Source organism: Phascolarctos cinereus, unplaced genomic scaffold (genome assembly GCF_003287225.1).
Source record: "Phascolarctos cinereus isolate Bilbo 61053 unplaced genomic scaffold, phaCin_HiC Scaffold_4;HRSCAF=312, whole genome shotgun sequence".
NCBI lineage: Eukaryota > Metazoa > Chordata > Mammalia > Diprotodontia > Phascolarctidae > Phascolarctos > Phascolarctos cinereus.
In genome coordinates, this window is record NW_027555847.1 from 693,704,649 (window position 1) to 693,720,899 (window position 16,251).

General features: G+C 41.4%; 1 protein-coding gene across 1 annotated transcript in view; it reads right to left on the reverse strand.

Annotated features, from left to right (window-relative positions):
* Positions 1-9,240: 9,240 nt before the first annotated feature.
* The window catches only part of AACS (acetoacetyl-CoA synthetase), a 100,925-nt gene continuing 93,914 nt past the window's right edge, over positions 9,241-16,251 (reverse strand). Inside the window, exons 17-18 of the mRNA XM_021004340.2 lie at positions 14,901-15,103; positions 9,241-10,760 (exon numbers count right to left, since the gene is read on the reverse strand). Of these exons, the coding sequence (XP_020859999.1) occupies positions 10,623-10,760; positions 14,901-15,103 (341 nt within the window). The 3' untranslated portion in view covers positions 9,241-10,622. The remainder of the gene's footprint in view (positions 10,761-14,900; positions 15,104-16,251) is intronic.

A 16,251-nucleotide genomic window follows, 5' to 3' on the forward strand; every position in this document is an offset into this window, starting at 1 on the left:
AAGCAGCGCTGCTGATGGAAAACGGAGAGTTAGCTCCTCAGTAAATATACACTTGTAAAAAGCTAACTGATCGAATTGACATTGGAGTGCTAATTATTAGGCCAATCAATCAGCGGCAGCATCTGCGGGGGGAACACATTGGAATGGGACCTTGAGGTGAGAGCATTACAAGAACCCCATTCCTTCTTCCTTGGTGTGCCCCTAGAATATCAGAGGCAGCAGTAGTTTCGCTCTGGTAACCCAACCTGCTTAGGCATGTATGGGTTGAGAAAGTGAGTCCAGAGTCTCACTACACCGATAACACTGCTAACAGGGTATACTGGGAAATAAAAGGAGGAAAAGGGTTTATAGAAAGACTAAAGGCAGCCCCGCCGGTGCACCTTATGGCCATATCAAATACTAAAAATGCCCCAGAAGTATTCTATTTTCTTTCTCTCTTATTAAGTGAGTTCTTACTATATTTGGGCCAAGTCATGTCAAGGGAAGTCTCTGCTCTGTGTGTCTTCAACTGTGTATGTTATTCCAAACCATCTGTCTTCCATTAATGAAATATTCCAGCATCGCTTATTAATAAGTATGTATACACTAAATGTGCCAGGGACACTTCACAAGAATTCCCAATGTAAGGAAACGTTAATGCCTCCATACAGTTTATAAGAAATGAATATTGATTAAGCTGCAGAGGACCTGTGTTGAGGCAAAATCAAGAAGGGGGAAACTTACTGCACATCACCGACACTCCCCCCAAGATAGGGCTTGTTCTATATATAAGCACACCTGATGCTTGCTGTGTGACCTTGCAAGACACTTAACCTCTCTGGGCCTTAGTTTCTTCAACTGTAAGATTAGGGATTGGAGGAGCAGCTAGGTAGCACAGTGGATACAGCATAGGCCCTGAAGTCAGGAGGACCTGAGTTCAAATCTGATCTCAGATCAAACATTTGACACTTACTAGCTGTGTGACCCTGGGCAAGTCACTTAACCCCGATTGCCTAAAAAAAAAAAGATTAGGGGTTGGGATAGATGGCCTCTGAGGTCCCTTCCAACTGTAGACAGATGTATGACTCTATGAAGAGAGTCAGAAGCTTCCCTCCTTTTGTGCTGCTATGTCAATGCTTACATGGTACTGACAGCTGGCCTGAAACTTGATCTACAGGCCAAGACAAAGACTCATTCTCCCTCTAGGAATGCCTAGGAGAAAAGTGTAATATCTGCATCTTGCTCTTGATTCTTTATCTCAGACCCAGCTAGCTGTAACTTTTACGCTCCAATATATTTAGCTAGGATACCTAAATTTTGTGTGTGGGTTTCTTGTTATTTCTCCAGAATGTTGGTATATTTAATATATAACCACTTCTATCAAGGTTCGGAAGGGCAACACAGGATCTGAGTTAATTATGCTTACTTGTAGGTCACCCCACAGCATGCTACTTGACTGGTTCCCATATTTAATTGTATTATCCTGAACTCTAGTGTAATCCTGCGGTATATTTGAATAATTTCTTATGAATTAATAAAATTGTATATCATATCTCTCATTAATTAACTAAGTTTAGCACCCTCACCCCAATTCACCAAATATGGAAAAAAGCTTCTTATTCAACAGTATAACTTTCTACATATTAATTCCCTTAATCTCTTCAAATTAAACAAATACAAGAGTTACTGAATATATGGTGTATTAATAATTAAATTAATAACATGAGAGACATAGAATTATTTACAATATTTTAGCTGTAAGAATGATTATAACCAGAATTTCCTCAAACCCTCAGTTTAATAGCAATGACTTCACTTCTGAGGACACAATCACACATGACTCAGTTCATCCAGAGTAGCACATAATAGATATTAATAAGCATTCTCTTCATCTCTTTGCAAGATAAAGATTAAAACAATTACATTAAGAAAGAAGGCCTCTCCATCCTCTTTCTCCAACTATGTTAAAAAGATTATCTTTAGCTTCTCTCAAGCCCCTATCCTTAATAATCTCTCCAGACTTACTCCTCATAAAATTCTGTTTATTCATAAAGTAATAGTTGATAAAATAACTGTTTTAACAAAAAAAAATGTTTTTCTTCACTTTTTTTCCTCTCTTCTCCATAGTTTCTCTCATAGATCAAAATTAAGTTCACAAACACTCTCCCCAACCCCAAAGGGCAAAATATCTCACAGAATGACAATTATAATTCTCCAAGCTGTCAGCCAAATTGCCTTTTCCACAATATTCCATTTGGTTCTTAAAGAGAAAGTAACAATATCCATAGTCTCCATGAAAGAGCCTAGCAAAACAGGTATTACGTGTCCATTTAGAAACATTTCCTACTAAAATGTGAAGAACAAACAGGATACACTAATCACCTCTCTAGCTTTCAAATCTAAGTTTCTAGAACCCAGAACAACAGTTCTGGAAGTTAATGAAGTCATACCAGCGTATCAGAAAGGTCCATGACGAAGGGAAGGGGGTAGCATTTATACAGCACCTGCTACATTCCAGGTACTGTATATGAAGCACTTTTTAGAAATGTTAGCCCACTTGCTCCTCACAACCCCACAGTATGAATGCTATTATTATCCCCATTTTACAGTTGAGGAAAACTGAGGCAAACAGAGGTTAAGTGATTTGCCCAACGTCACAGAGCTAATAAGTACCTGAAGCTGGATTTAAATGCCTACATTCACTGCACCGTCAACGTCCTCTGCCACATGACTTACAAATCACTGGCAAGGAAATAGAAATGAATCTTAAAAGAGCCGACAGATTTACGAATGACAGACCCATCAGTGAAATTAAGAACAACACTTTACGTTCCTACAGCACTTCAAGGTTTACAAAGTATTTTCTTCACAATAACCTTCTGAGGTAGCTCATAGCACATTACTCCTTTTCCACAAATGAGACTCCTGAGAGTGACAGAGGAGAGACGGTTTGCTCAAATTCACATGGCTAGTAAATCCTGGGACTGAAACTTGAACCCAGGCCTCAACTCCCAAGTTTAGCAGACTCCATTACACATACCCTCTTGCCTGTCAACCCACGTAAGATTCACTTCTATTTCACTGCCAATGATTTCTAAGTCATATGGCAGAGGCAGCTGGTGGTGCAGTGGAGACAGTGCCAGGCCTAGAGTTTATATCCAACTTCAGGAACTTACTAGCTGTGCGACCCTGGGCAAATCACTTAACCTCTGTTTGCCTCCATTATCCTCAAAGATATAAGAGGCACAAGCCAGAAGAGATGAGACATTCATTCAGCTTTCAGCAAATATTTATTAATGCTTAGCATTAATTAGCTTATTAATGCTTAGCATTAATTAAACATAGCACCTACTATGTGTTAACCATTATGTTAGGGACTGTTTAAAGATAAAAATGTGACATTTCCTGGATTTGAGAAGCTAACATCCTATTAGGGGAAAGAATGTGTTACACAGAGAAATAAATTAAAAATACACACCAAGTAAGTTCAGGAGGGAAGGGTATAACTGGGGGAATAAGGATTGGCTTCCTACAGGAGAGGTCACTCAGGCTTCTAGAACATGAAAGTGAGGAGGGAGGGCATTCTAGGTTTGGGGGGACAGCCCTGTCCAAAATCAAGGAAATGAAAATGGAATGTCACGTATGGAGAATTGCTAGCAATGAGATCAATATGGTTGGAATGTGCATGTGTGAACAAGAGTAAAGTGAAACAAAGCCATTTTATGAAGAGCTTTAAAAACCAAATGGAAGAGTTTATATTTTATCCTAGAGGCAAGAAGAAATCACCAGAGCTTCTTAGTCAGTGGAATGACAGAGTCAGAGCTGCACTTTAAGAATGTCAATGTGGCAGCTATGTGGGAAACAGATTGGAGGGAGAAAATGAAAGCAAAGTGAACCAAGTTAGAAATCTACTGCTATAGTCTGGCTGAGACGATGATGTCCTGAACAAGGGAGGTGGCCATATGAATGAAAAGAAGATACATGTGAGAAATACCGAGATAGAATCAGTGAAGAGTTGAAGTTGAGTCCTAAGTTACTAACCTTGGTGACTGGAAAGATGGTGGAGTCCTTAAGGAGTTAGGAAGGGAAAGAGTTTTGGGGGGAAAATAATGAGTTCTGTTGCAGACACATATCTGAGATCACTATAGGACATCCAGTTGGAGCCGTCCAACAGGCAGTTGGTGATACAGGACAAGAGTTAGGGAGAGACTAGGGCTGTACGTACTGATTTGTAGAGATAATAGTTGAACCCACAGAAGCTGATCAGATCACCAAGAGAGACAATAAAGAGAGCAGAGGGCCCAAGACAAAACAGTAGAATACCCCCGAGTCAAGTGAGTGGGACATAGATGATGATCTAGTAAAGGAGACTGGAGAAAGCAGCTGAGAGTGAGTAGCATCACAAAAAACTCATGGAGGAGAAGTGTGTCTAGGAGGAGATGCTGGGCAACTGTCAAATGCTGAAGAAGGGTCAAAAAGAATGAAGACTGAGAGGTCATCACATCTGACAACCAAGGGGTCATTGGGCAGCTTGGAGAGAGTAGTCTGTGGAGTGATGAGGTCAGAAGACAGACTGCAAGGGATTAAGGGGTGGAAAGTAAAAAAGCAGAGGCAATGAGGGTAGACAGCTTCTCTCGGAGTTCAGCTGGGAAAGGAAGGGGAGATTTAAGATGCTAGCTTGAGGAGGGGGGAGGATCAGGCACCTACAATTACTATGGCCAACCTGCATCTCTCCAGCATTCTGCTTCACCATCCCTCCGCCCTTCAACAGCAGCCAGGCCCCCCTCATTGCGCCTTACAAATACCGCACTCGCTCCTGAAGTTACGACTAAAATCTTGTCTTCTCGGGTCTACAAAAGTATTTGTGCCAGGAGCCAATGCTGTGCCCCTTTCCTTTGCTAAATTACACAGAAAGTAGCTCTAGGCTTCCCCGAGGGGTTATGGAAAGGCAGTTAGGGAGGAACTGGGAGGGAGAGGCCCAACAGGAAATATTGGCGAGAGACACATCTTATTCTGGAGGACAGAAGGCAAACTAATGATTCACCACAAATCTACGTGGGATTGGACAGACTTGATTTTTAAGGGACCAGGGGAGTGTTCTTAAAGCTCCAACAAGAACTCATATATGAGGGTTGGGGCTGTGGGAACCATGGACAAAAATAAAAGGGGGGGGGGAGTGACCGCAGTTCATGAATGTAATGAACTATTATGTGCTATAAATAAACGATGAATATGATGATACAGAAAAGTATGAAAAGACTTACATAAAGTGATGTAGAGTGAAGTAAGCATAGCAAAGAAAATATTATGTCTATGATGATGTAAATGAAAAAAAATACAGAATAATCAAAACGAAACGTGGCAAAATTATAAAGGACAAGCATTTCCCCAAAGAAGGAAGGGCAGCTAGGTTGCTCAGTGGATAGAGCACCAGCCCTGGAGTTAAGAGGACCTGAGTTCAATCCAGATCAGACACATAATACTTACTAGCTGTGTGACTCTGAGCAAGTCATTTAACCCCAACTGCCTCACCAAAAAAATAAATAAGAACAATAATAGCTTTCTCATTAAAAAACAAAAGAAAAAGAAGAGATATTAGAAGACACTGCCATACCAATATTTTTCAGAGGTGGGAAGTCCAGTTTAGTTTTTCAGTCACATCTGACTCTTCACAACCGCATTTGGGGTTTTCCTGGCAAAGACACTGGAGTGGTTTGCCATTTTCATTTCCAGCTCATTTTACAGATAAGGAAACTGAAGCAAACACAGTTAAGTGATTCGCCCAAGGTCACACAGCTAGAAAGTGTCTGAGGCTAGATTTGAACTCATAAAGATGAGTCTTCCTGACTCCAGGCCCAAAGCTTGATCCACTGCTGTGCCACCTAGCTATCCCAGGAAGCCTAGGGGGTGAAACATTGCATACATTTTCAGATTTTTCTATGCATTGATTGATATTGCTGGGGGTGGGGGTTCTCTTTCTCTTTTTTCCCTTTTGATAAAGGGCTTCTTGGCCTTCCATCGAAGCCTATGGATCATGACCTCAAGACACAAATTCCACAGCTTTTGATTTGCCTGTGCCCAGGCATTCCTCCATTCCAAATGCTTTTCGGCTACCCACCGTCTGAACAAGTCCACCCAGGCTGAACTTCTATAGACAATGATAGCCTGCCCAAACTCATTCCTTAATGATTAACATACTCTCACAGCTTCATTCCCTCCCCCATCCCAGTGATTCTGAATGCCCAGCTGCCTTTGCTCAAATTTTGCCCTTGGCCTCCACTGACCATCCTTGGCTGGGTCTCCATCTAGCTCACACACGCTAACAACCATCGGTGCCCCACAGGGCTCTATTCTGAGCCCTCTTCTCTTCTCCATTTTACCACGTATCACTTGATCAGCTCCACTGTTCCCATGGATTCAACTTTCATTACTAAGATGGCAGCTAGATGGCAAAATGGATAGAGAGCTGGACCTCGGGTCAGGAAGACCTGAGTTCAAATTCAGCCTCTGAAACTGTGAGGTTGGGCAAGTCATTCAACCTCTGTCTCCATTTTCTCAAATGTAAAATGGGTAAAATACTAGCAACCTAACTCCCTGAGTTGTTGTAAGGATCAAATGAGGTATCTGTAAAATGCTTAGCACAAATACTTGGCGCACAAGGGCACTTAACAAATATTTGTTCCTTCCTTCTAGATAGATGATTCTCAGATTTATTTGATTTCTAATTCTCAGACTTATTAATTTTTATTTTGCACCTGACCTCTAGAAGCACAGTTGCAGCTGCCTGTCAGACATTTCAAACTGGATCTCAGTCATCTTAAATTTGACACATCCAAAACTGAACTCATTATCTTTCCCCAAAAAAAACCCTCTCCTCTATTACTTGCTAAGGCTACCACCACCCTCCCAGTCACGCAGGCTGGTGACACCTAGGGGTCAGACTCCACTCCTCACTCCCCCACCCCCCACCACCATCACTGGCCACGTCCTCTTTACTACCTTCACATCTGTCATCTATGCCCTCCCTTCCCTCCTCTGACCCTGCTACCATCCGGGTTCAGGCCCTTATTGCCTCATGCCTGGACTAATGCAAAAGCCTATTGGTTTGTCTTCCCCACTCCGGTCTATCTTCCATTCAGCTGCCACACTGATCTTCCTAAAGCAAAGATATGACCATGTCACACTTGTCACCACTACTCTGGTGGCTCCCAATTCCCTCCACGATCAAATATAAAATCCTTAACTTTTAAAACTCTCCTGGTTTCTCCCTGCCTCTCCAGTCTTCTTATATTTTACACTCCACCCACCCCACCCCTCTTAGGACCCTGAGAACCAGTGCCACCAGCCTGCAGGCTACTCCACAAACAAGACCCTCCCTCTCTCAGCTCTGGGCATACCTGGAACACTCTTCCCACTTCACCTCTGCCTCCTGGCTTCCCTGGATTTCTTCATGTCTCAGCAACTACCCCATTACACAAGAAGCCTTTCTCAATTTGCCTTCATGCTCATGCTTTCCTCTGTTGATTGTCTCCAATTTATCTCATGTCTCTCTTATTTGTATATAGTTGTTTGCACATTATCTCCATTAGACAGCGGGCACCTTGAGAGCACAGACTGTCTTCTGACTTCCTTTGTATCCCCAGTAATTGGCAATCAGTTATATAGGATGGTTCTTTGGGAGGAGGAAAATGTAGGGGGGAAAGCATATCAATAAAAAATTTATTTTAAAAAAAAGAGTAAGAAGTGTAACTCCTGTGTAGAGGTGGAAGGCACACTGGGGTGAGACACTGCCTATAATGCTAGATTTTGTAGAAGGGAAACAGTGGGAAACAGAACCAAACAATGCTACACAAAGAAGCTTCATGGTTGAAACAATGATTCCCAGGGAGGAAACTTGCACAACCCTCTCCATCCCCACTGGAGGCATAACTAAAGTAGCACATGAAAACCAAACTGGGCAGGGAAAGGATGCTAACTAGTAGGTACCTCCATTATGTTCATGGGCTCAGACGGAAGTTCTCGTTCCATTACCTTGTATACAGTAAACTATTCTTTTTTTTATTCTAGTGATCCTGGTGCTTGGTAAGGGGAGCTGGCGTTTACTCTTAGAAGAGGGCAGAGGGTAGATACTAGCATTCGCAGGTCATCCAAGTGGAATAATAAACCAGAGAAGTCAGAGGCTTCCCCAAGTATATTTAGGCCTTCTGTATCAGGGCGATATTCTAACACAAGGGTCAGACTTTCAACTCTAAATCCTTGATTATATTGTTACCCCATCTAGAATATCTTCTGCCTACCTCTCCCCCTAACTAAACACTCTCCATCCTTCAAGGCCACTGGCTCAAAATCCATTTCTGTACTATTCCATGAAAGCGTTCCCTGACCAAAGTCCACATGCACATCTCCATCCTCAGAAATCACTGTTACCTATTTCCCACATCTTTCACCTTGGCATTTAACTATATACTGCTTTGTGTCATTTATCAAGTTGTTCCATGTGTATGTTCTCCCCAAGTAGATTGTAAATGAACTCTTGGAGAACAAGGACTGGTGTTGTAATTCTCTTGCATGCATTCCCCCATAGCACCTTGGAAGGCAACCTGCCCTGGTGGAAAGAACACTGGACTGGGAGACAGAGGAGTGGGCTTCGATTCTCGGCTCTGCCACTCATCACCTCGGTGACCCTGTGTAAATCACCTCATCTCTCCTCTCAGAGCCTCATCTTCCTAATCCGTAAAATGCGGGAGCTGAACTAACTGGACTCTAAGATCCTTCCCAGTTGTAAACCCACGACACTATGTGTGAATATAAAAGGGACATTATGCTGATTATTAATCAAAACTTCATAATCAACTGCAAGGATATCTACACCTAAGACTTCAAACACAACTCTTTCTTCCACATTCCTGCAGTGACACAGCAGAGAATTATAGCTATAAACCTGAAGAGCCTCTGTCTTCCTCAAAGGTCAGAACACAATGCATATGGGACCACAAGTGTGACACAGAGAAAAATATTGTTCCCTGACATGGACTAAACTCTGAGCCCCAAGTCCCATGTAAACCTGCAGGTGGACACCATGGAGTTCGGGTCAGGACCCCCAATGGCTCAAAACAGCCAATCACTTTTAGTTGGGAAAAAGATTACAAATGCAAAACTTGCTGATGAGAGGAAGCAGGTGTCAATATAATAATATGTCAATATGTCTGTGGAAATCAGCATGCTCTTCCTTTTAAAAAATGACAGGTATGTATACATATGTATAATATACAGATATATTCGTTTATTTGTTGTACCATATTTCTAATAGCACTTTTCCCCTTTGTATTATAACCTGGAAGAAAAAAAGGACTTAAAAGATTAATTTCATTTGGAACATTGTGCTCTGTTGAAAAAAAATACAAAAATGAGTAACAGTTTGTAAAATTCACAATAGGATAAAATAAAGAGTTCACCAAAATAATTTGTTGGTGTAACATGGGAAGCTCTAATAATGAAATTACAACATGAAACTAAAGAAATCAACATATCCAGAAAATACAATAATATCAAAAACTGAAAAAGTGTTTTCCTGAGGGCACAAAGGCTACTGGGCATCTCCACCTCCATCTCTCCCAGAATCCAGGGCCAGCCCCAGTGCTAGAAGGACGCACTTCATCACCAAAGCTAAAAACATCACACAAGGCAATGCTTCTATTCGTACTTCCAGAAAAGAAAACATCACCCAGTGGTACAAATGTCTATCACCAAAACATACAAACTCAACACTTCACAATTACATTTAAAATTTTTTAAACTACTAAAAATTAAAAATCAATTCAATAGGAAAGTCCTATGAAATATTAAAATCCATTCGTCAATGGGAAAGCACAGGCTTTTCACAAATCTGGTCTGATGAGCTATGACACGCTAGCCCAGGCACAGCTAACACAGTCTAACAGTCACTCAACTGCAGAGTTGGTAGCAATCAGCTGTGAATAACTCTGGGCCTAGAGCTACACCTAGACCTGCCTAAGGACCTGCTGATGCTCAGTGAGAAACCAGCATCTCCTGAGGAACTGTCCAAGGTGCAGAGTAAAACATAAGCTACATTCGTAAAGTCCTGAGGTTCACCTTCCCCTTGAAGAATGAACAAGGTCATTTAGCAGATCCACTAGAAAGCTCTCATCGTGAATCTAAAATCTCTGTTACCCCTCAGGATAAGGAACTATTTGATAGTATTTCAGTTTACCAGACCATTAGCCAGGCCCTCAATTTTCTCTCAGACATCATCCCGTCACCAAACAATGGTCACAACATATACACGTGCACTCCTACATACAGTTTATGTGTGTTTGTGTGTTTGCGTGTGTAGTCATACACACATTCAAAGTCTCTCTTTAGCTAGATATACATATAGATAAATAACCCCACTCCCAAAGCTACCTTTCCCTCTAAAAACCAGGACTACCCTCCAGCTTGTCAAAGATGCAGGATTAAAGATCTTAACTGCTCAAGAGGGAAATCATTTACCCCTACTACTTTTATAAAGCACTTTGTGTAAGTTTCCTTTGTGAAAGAATCCTCAGTATTTAAATAATTTTTAAAGATAGAAGAGTTCTATGTACAAATGTATGTCAGAGAGATGCACAATTCAGTCATATTTAGAAATTCTGAAGCTCGGGAATATTCTGGTACAAGTCCAAGGACTCAGGGTTGGAGAAAGAGCCACGCTGTTCCACTGACTTCCCAGCAATGATGTGTTTCACCGCAACTTCCACTTTCTTCCCATTAACTGTATACTGCAAGGTAAGAGAGAAGGGAAAAATTCAGGGCACACTCCTCAGTAAAAAACCTTCCCCATCATATGTACATCCTTTTGAAGAAAATCACCTGCACTGTTCAAATGAGGATTTCTGTATCCCACGTGCCACACACCTTAGTCTGTCTAAGACCTTAAGCCTTCCAGAAGTACCAGGGTAACATAATAAGTCACCTTTCATTTGAAAGAATGCCTTCTCCTCCTAAAGTTTACTCTACCATCCAGAAGCTGAAGTCAACTCAATTCAACAAACCCTGGTGAAGTACCTGTTATGTACAAGGCACTGTGTGACACACTGGAGCCAATTTTTTCTTAATAGTCCTCAGGCTCTCTCTCTCTCCTGGAGGATAGCACAGAGAGAGAAAAACATAATACAAGAGAGCAAGAGAAGAGTTCTGGAAAGGAGAGATTGGATAAATTACTCTAGAAATATCTTTTTATCACTAAAATCAGGGGGATTATGGAAAACTACACAGAGAAAGTGACACCTGAGTTGAACCCTGAAGGAAGAGAAGAAATTCCAAGGGGGCGGGGTGTGAAAAGGGAGTACATTCTTTACCCACCCCCACTCCTCTCCTTACTGAAATAAAAGCACCAAACTATTAGGACATCAAAAGTCAATCTGACCAAGCCTATCACTCCTATGTTACAAGTGAATTCAGTCTTCATCACTGCACAGGGCTTCAGGACCTTCTGTTCAACAACCTGGGGAAGAACCTAAATCATGGTAGAGACCTTGGCTTCAGAAAGTTTACAGTCAAACACAGAAAACACAAGAGCTGTTCTTTCTTCTTGGTCACTTCTCAGGGTTCAGACTCGGAGTCTAGAAACTAAAATAAATGTGTTTTGTCAAAGTGAGATTCCCAATTCCTATAAAATCAAGGAAACTTTCCTGGAAGAACTAAGTCTCAAAGAGTAGAGAGGTTGGGGAGAGCTTAACAGCAGAGATGTCAACGAGCCTGCAAGAAATAAGGCTGCTAAGGAGCCTAGGGGTCACCAAATAAATGAAACAAGACCGATTAATTTCAAGGTAATTCTTCAATACTGTCCTTTTCGCCATCAGGTCTAACTGTTAACAATTCTAGCAGGAAAGTTGTTTTTGAAGTTCTTAATTGTATTAGCTTTCTCTAGAAATATGTCGTGCATAAGCTTTTCCCACCCTCACCCTCCACTCCCCACTTCCCATCAAAATTAGATTTAAGTAACTAACAAATGTGGATGGGTTAAGAAACTTTCTTTCGGAGCAAAGCCAGCGAACACAGAATACAGCATGGTATCAGCATGATCACTTTACCACGATACATTTTTACCTGAAGCATAATTAAAATTCAGTCATTTGAAAAAGTCCATCAATGTGTGAACTAATTAATGATCTGAGCAGTGATGCCCCAAGGCCTGCCTGTCATCTACATCACACTGCCAACATCTTATTTCTCTCCTTTAAAGTCAAATGTCTCCTGTGCTGTATATGCTTATTAGTTCTATACAAAAGGGCCCTAGGGACCAAAAATATGCCTCTCTTGTCAGTCGGGAAAATAAATAGACTGTCACTGAAGGATAAAGTGTGCTGCTTTTGCCTTTAGTGGAAAAATCACAAGCCTCAGTCTCTCTTGGCTTCTGGATGGGTTAGTGGTCACTAATGGTGACAAATGTCTTAATTCAACTATCTGCATATGGTGAGAAGAATTGGAGAAATTGAAATATTAAGTCCAGGTCCTCCCTGGCCCATTGGGCTCTGTGGGAGGGGGGTAAAAATAAATCATTCTGTTCTATGGGGCCTCTCATCCCTAAGTGTCATGCCAGAACTGTTTCTGCTAGCTCTAAACAAATTCGATTCAATTTTCTAAGTATTTAATGTGCATCTGTCACGAGCTCAGAACTGTTTTACAAAGTGTTGTGTGTAGTTGGGAGACAGGAGAGATTCAAAAAAGAAGACAACGCAGACCTAATGGTAAAATACATCACGACTACAGGAATTTAGATCAGAACAAGCTAAGTGTGGGCTGGAGTCTTTAGAGATGCTCCATGGAAGAGAAGGACCTTGAGCCAGGCCAATAGGGACAGACACATTTGGAGAAATGAAGAGGAGAAGAGGGCATTCTAAAAAGAACAAAGAGGTAGAAATGAGAAGGCACCATCCAAAAGATGTCAGAAATGCAACGTTAAAGTTGGAGGGGCCCTCAGACATCATCCACAGCCCCAGCCTTGACAGCCCCAGCCCCACTTCAAGAGGACAGGCATAATATCACACTGTTAGGGGAGCTGTGAATTGGTACAGCCATCCTAGAAAATAATTTGGAAAAAAGATTACTAAAATGTCCACACCATTTGACTCAGAGATCCTACCATCAGGCAAGAGCTCCAAGGAAATCAAAGAGAGAAAAAGAAAGAGCTCAACTCCAGCAAAAAACGAGGTACAAAGTACCTAGTACCTGCCACAGAAGGGCCTCCCCCACTCCAAATTACTTTGTACTTGCTTTGTATGTATTTATATTTTTATCTGCTGTTTCTTCCAAAAGAGTGCAAGCTCCTTGAGGGCAAGGGTGGTTTGCCTAGCACAGGGCCTGGCACATCAGAGACGACTGAGAAATCCTTACTGACAGATCAATGAATCCTTATTGCACTTTGAGAAGTGACACATAAGAAGAATTCAAAGAAACATGGGAAGACATATGAACTGATGGGAAGCAAAGTAGGCAAAACTAGGAAAACAAAATACAAAACTCCAACAATGCAAACAGAAAAAGCAATATAGAAACTGAATGCTGTCTAATTACAATGAACAGGATCAATCAGAAGATGCCCCTACTTCCCCCATTCATCAGAGAGGTGGGAGACTGAGGGTGTTGGTTATAAATGCTGTCAGACGCACTTGATATGAGATTTGTTCTGCTAAAGTGTGTTTTTTTCTTTGTTACAAAGAATTACATCCCTCATTGGATGAGGGAAATAAAGGGATACATCTGTAAACTAAAATGAGATCAAAACAACAGTTCTTAAGCCCCAAAGAGGGAAAATGATTTGCTCAAGGTCACCCAGTGAATTCATACCAAAGACAGGTCAAGGGCCCAGGCTTGATGCTCTTATCACAGTTTTACACACAGCAGCAGATACTCGATATACTTCTGGTTTGTGAATTTCTGGATTTTCAGATCAACTATCCTCACCCACTCTCCATATTCACATTCCAAACCATATTAACTATCAGGTTTCCTGACACATGATTAAAAAGAAATCCTAACAGTTTGAGATACTTCGTTTTTTAAGCAAAAGAAAGAAACTCAAAGTTGTCAGAGAAAGAAAATAGTTCTAGTGATCTGAAAAATAACTATAGTGGTCAATATTTCCTAATAATGCATTTCCATGGCTAAACAACATCTTTGATCATGTCTTACACATTCACACCAACTTCTGGGCAGCATTTTATTTTGTTTTTCTCATAGTGGATCAACTTAATTTCAAAAATATGTTAACCAGGTGGTGTTTTCTTGTGGCCTTTCCTTGAGAGACATAGATTCTGTAAGTTTAAAATACACAACACTGTTTGTACACAAAGGCGTGTATGTACATACATGCTCAGCAGTTTGTATTTTAGGTTTACAGAATGGTCTCATTTTGCAAGCAAATGAGAGTTAAAGCTGCTCTCCCATCTGGGTGAATTCCTACTCTTGCCTCAAATGAAAATCTCAGCAGATGGAAACCAAAAAGGGAAGCCAGCTTTCTCCAGCTATACTTCTAAGGAACCTCAATCCATACCTGCCTTCTTCTTCATAGTTTAATATCAAACCTAAAGGAGAGAGACTACCTTGGTAGCCCTAAAAAGTCACAATTCACTTTCTGAACAATACTTCCAAAAAAGCACAAAAACTGTATTCGTGAAAAACAGGTCTTTTGACTAGGCTGTACATACATGCTCATCAGAGACAGTTTAAATGCAATCTCTGGAAAGTAAAAGAAGACAAGGCATTCGGCAATGCAGAGAAGCTACACAGAAAATGAGCACAGTCCTTAGTTGCACAGACTTCCTGCACATCTGCTTCAAGGTAGATGACAAGTACCAAATGGTTATTCCAAAAGCGACAGAAAAGACAGCCCCCCGGGAGAGGACTCCCCAACCTACCGGGATGTCTTTGGTCTCCAGGATGAGGCTGGGGACATGCCTGGCTGACAAGCCAAGGCGAATGGCATCCTTAATCCTCTTCACCAAGTCCTGACTGAATGAGTGCTCAGGAACCATCTTCAGAAACAGGATCACTCTCTCTTCCCCATCCTTGTTGTACTGTGGGATACAGAGGCTGTCCATGACTTCCTCAAAGGCTTCGACTGAGGAATACAAAAACAACCCCCACATCTTGTCAACTCTCCAGCTTTGGGTTTTACCCCAGTCTAAGTCTCTCCAATTTACCCCAAGGGTAGATTTCCTCCCCCTTCCCTTCCCATTTCTTTTTCTACTGATATAAACACATGCTCAGCAATCCAGAGGCTGACAAACCCAAAGGTAAGCCTCCAGGACCCCCTGCATTGCTTCTCTATGGCTCATGAGACCCAGAAGGACTCAGGTGAATAGTACAAAAGGAAGCTCTTCTGCAAAGAGCGCAATTGTACCAGAAGACACATTTGCTAATACTTTGGCCTTTATGGTGTAAACAGTAACCTGTTTAGTCCGTCACAACTGTAACAGACCTGAAATTCTCTCTACCTCCACATATTCCTTAATGTTGTTCCCTACAAATCACTGAGAATTTGGGGAAAGGAATGAGAGCAATTCACTGAGATTTTCAAAAGGAGATAATATATGAAAATATGTTGTATATAACTAAGATTAGCCTAGCTAATAGTTCATAACAACATGGGCCTCTTTCTTCAACAGCATTATTATGCTCTACTGTTAAAAGGAAACTTCACACAGTTGTCACTGTTAACCATATTTAGGTTGCTACATAGGAACTTAGCTGAGAGGGAACAGCATCTGAACAGGATGAGGCAGGGAACCATGAAAAAGCCTCATACACAATGGGACTAAAAAGATAAAAACTGTTAACCCAACAGTAAGCATTTATTATGGCCAAATACTTAAGTAAAAACAATCGCCAGGTGTTTTAATTTCCAAGGCACTGGCTGAAATTCAAATAGAAGCATCTACTGCTTTGGGGGATGGTTTATATTTCCAAAAAAATTGGCCATTTAACAAATTTTCTTTAAAGAAGTATGTGGCAAGAGGGCCTGGGAGGCCTGAAACCCAAGCTCCTGATCTAGCTGTGTCATTTATTAGGGACTTCAGTTTTATTTGTAAAATGAGGGATTTCAACTCAATCATTTCTAAAGGCCACTCCCACTCCATGAAACTATGTATCTACCTAAGCCTCAACTGGTTGGACCTAATGCAAAACTCACTTGAGCCTGGAAAGCTGGGCTCGAGTTCGTTCTAATGCTAATTGGTGTGTAACTGGCCTTGCCATTGCACTCATAAT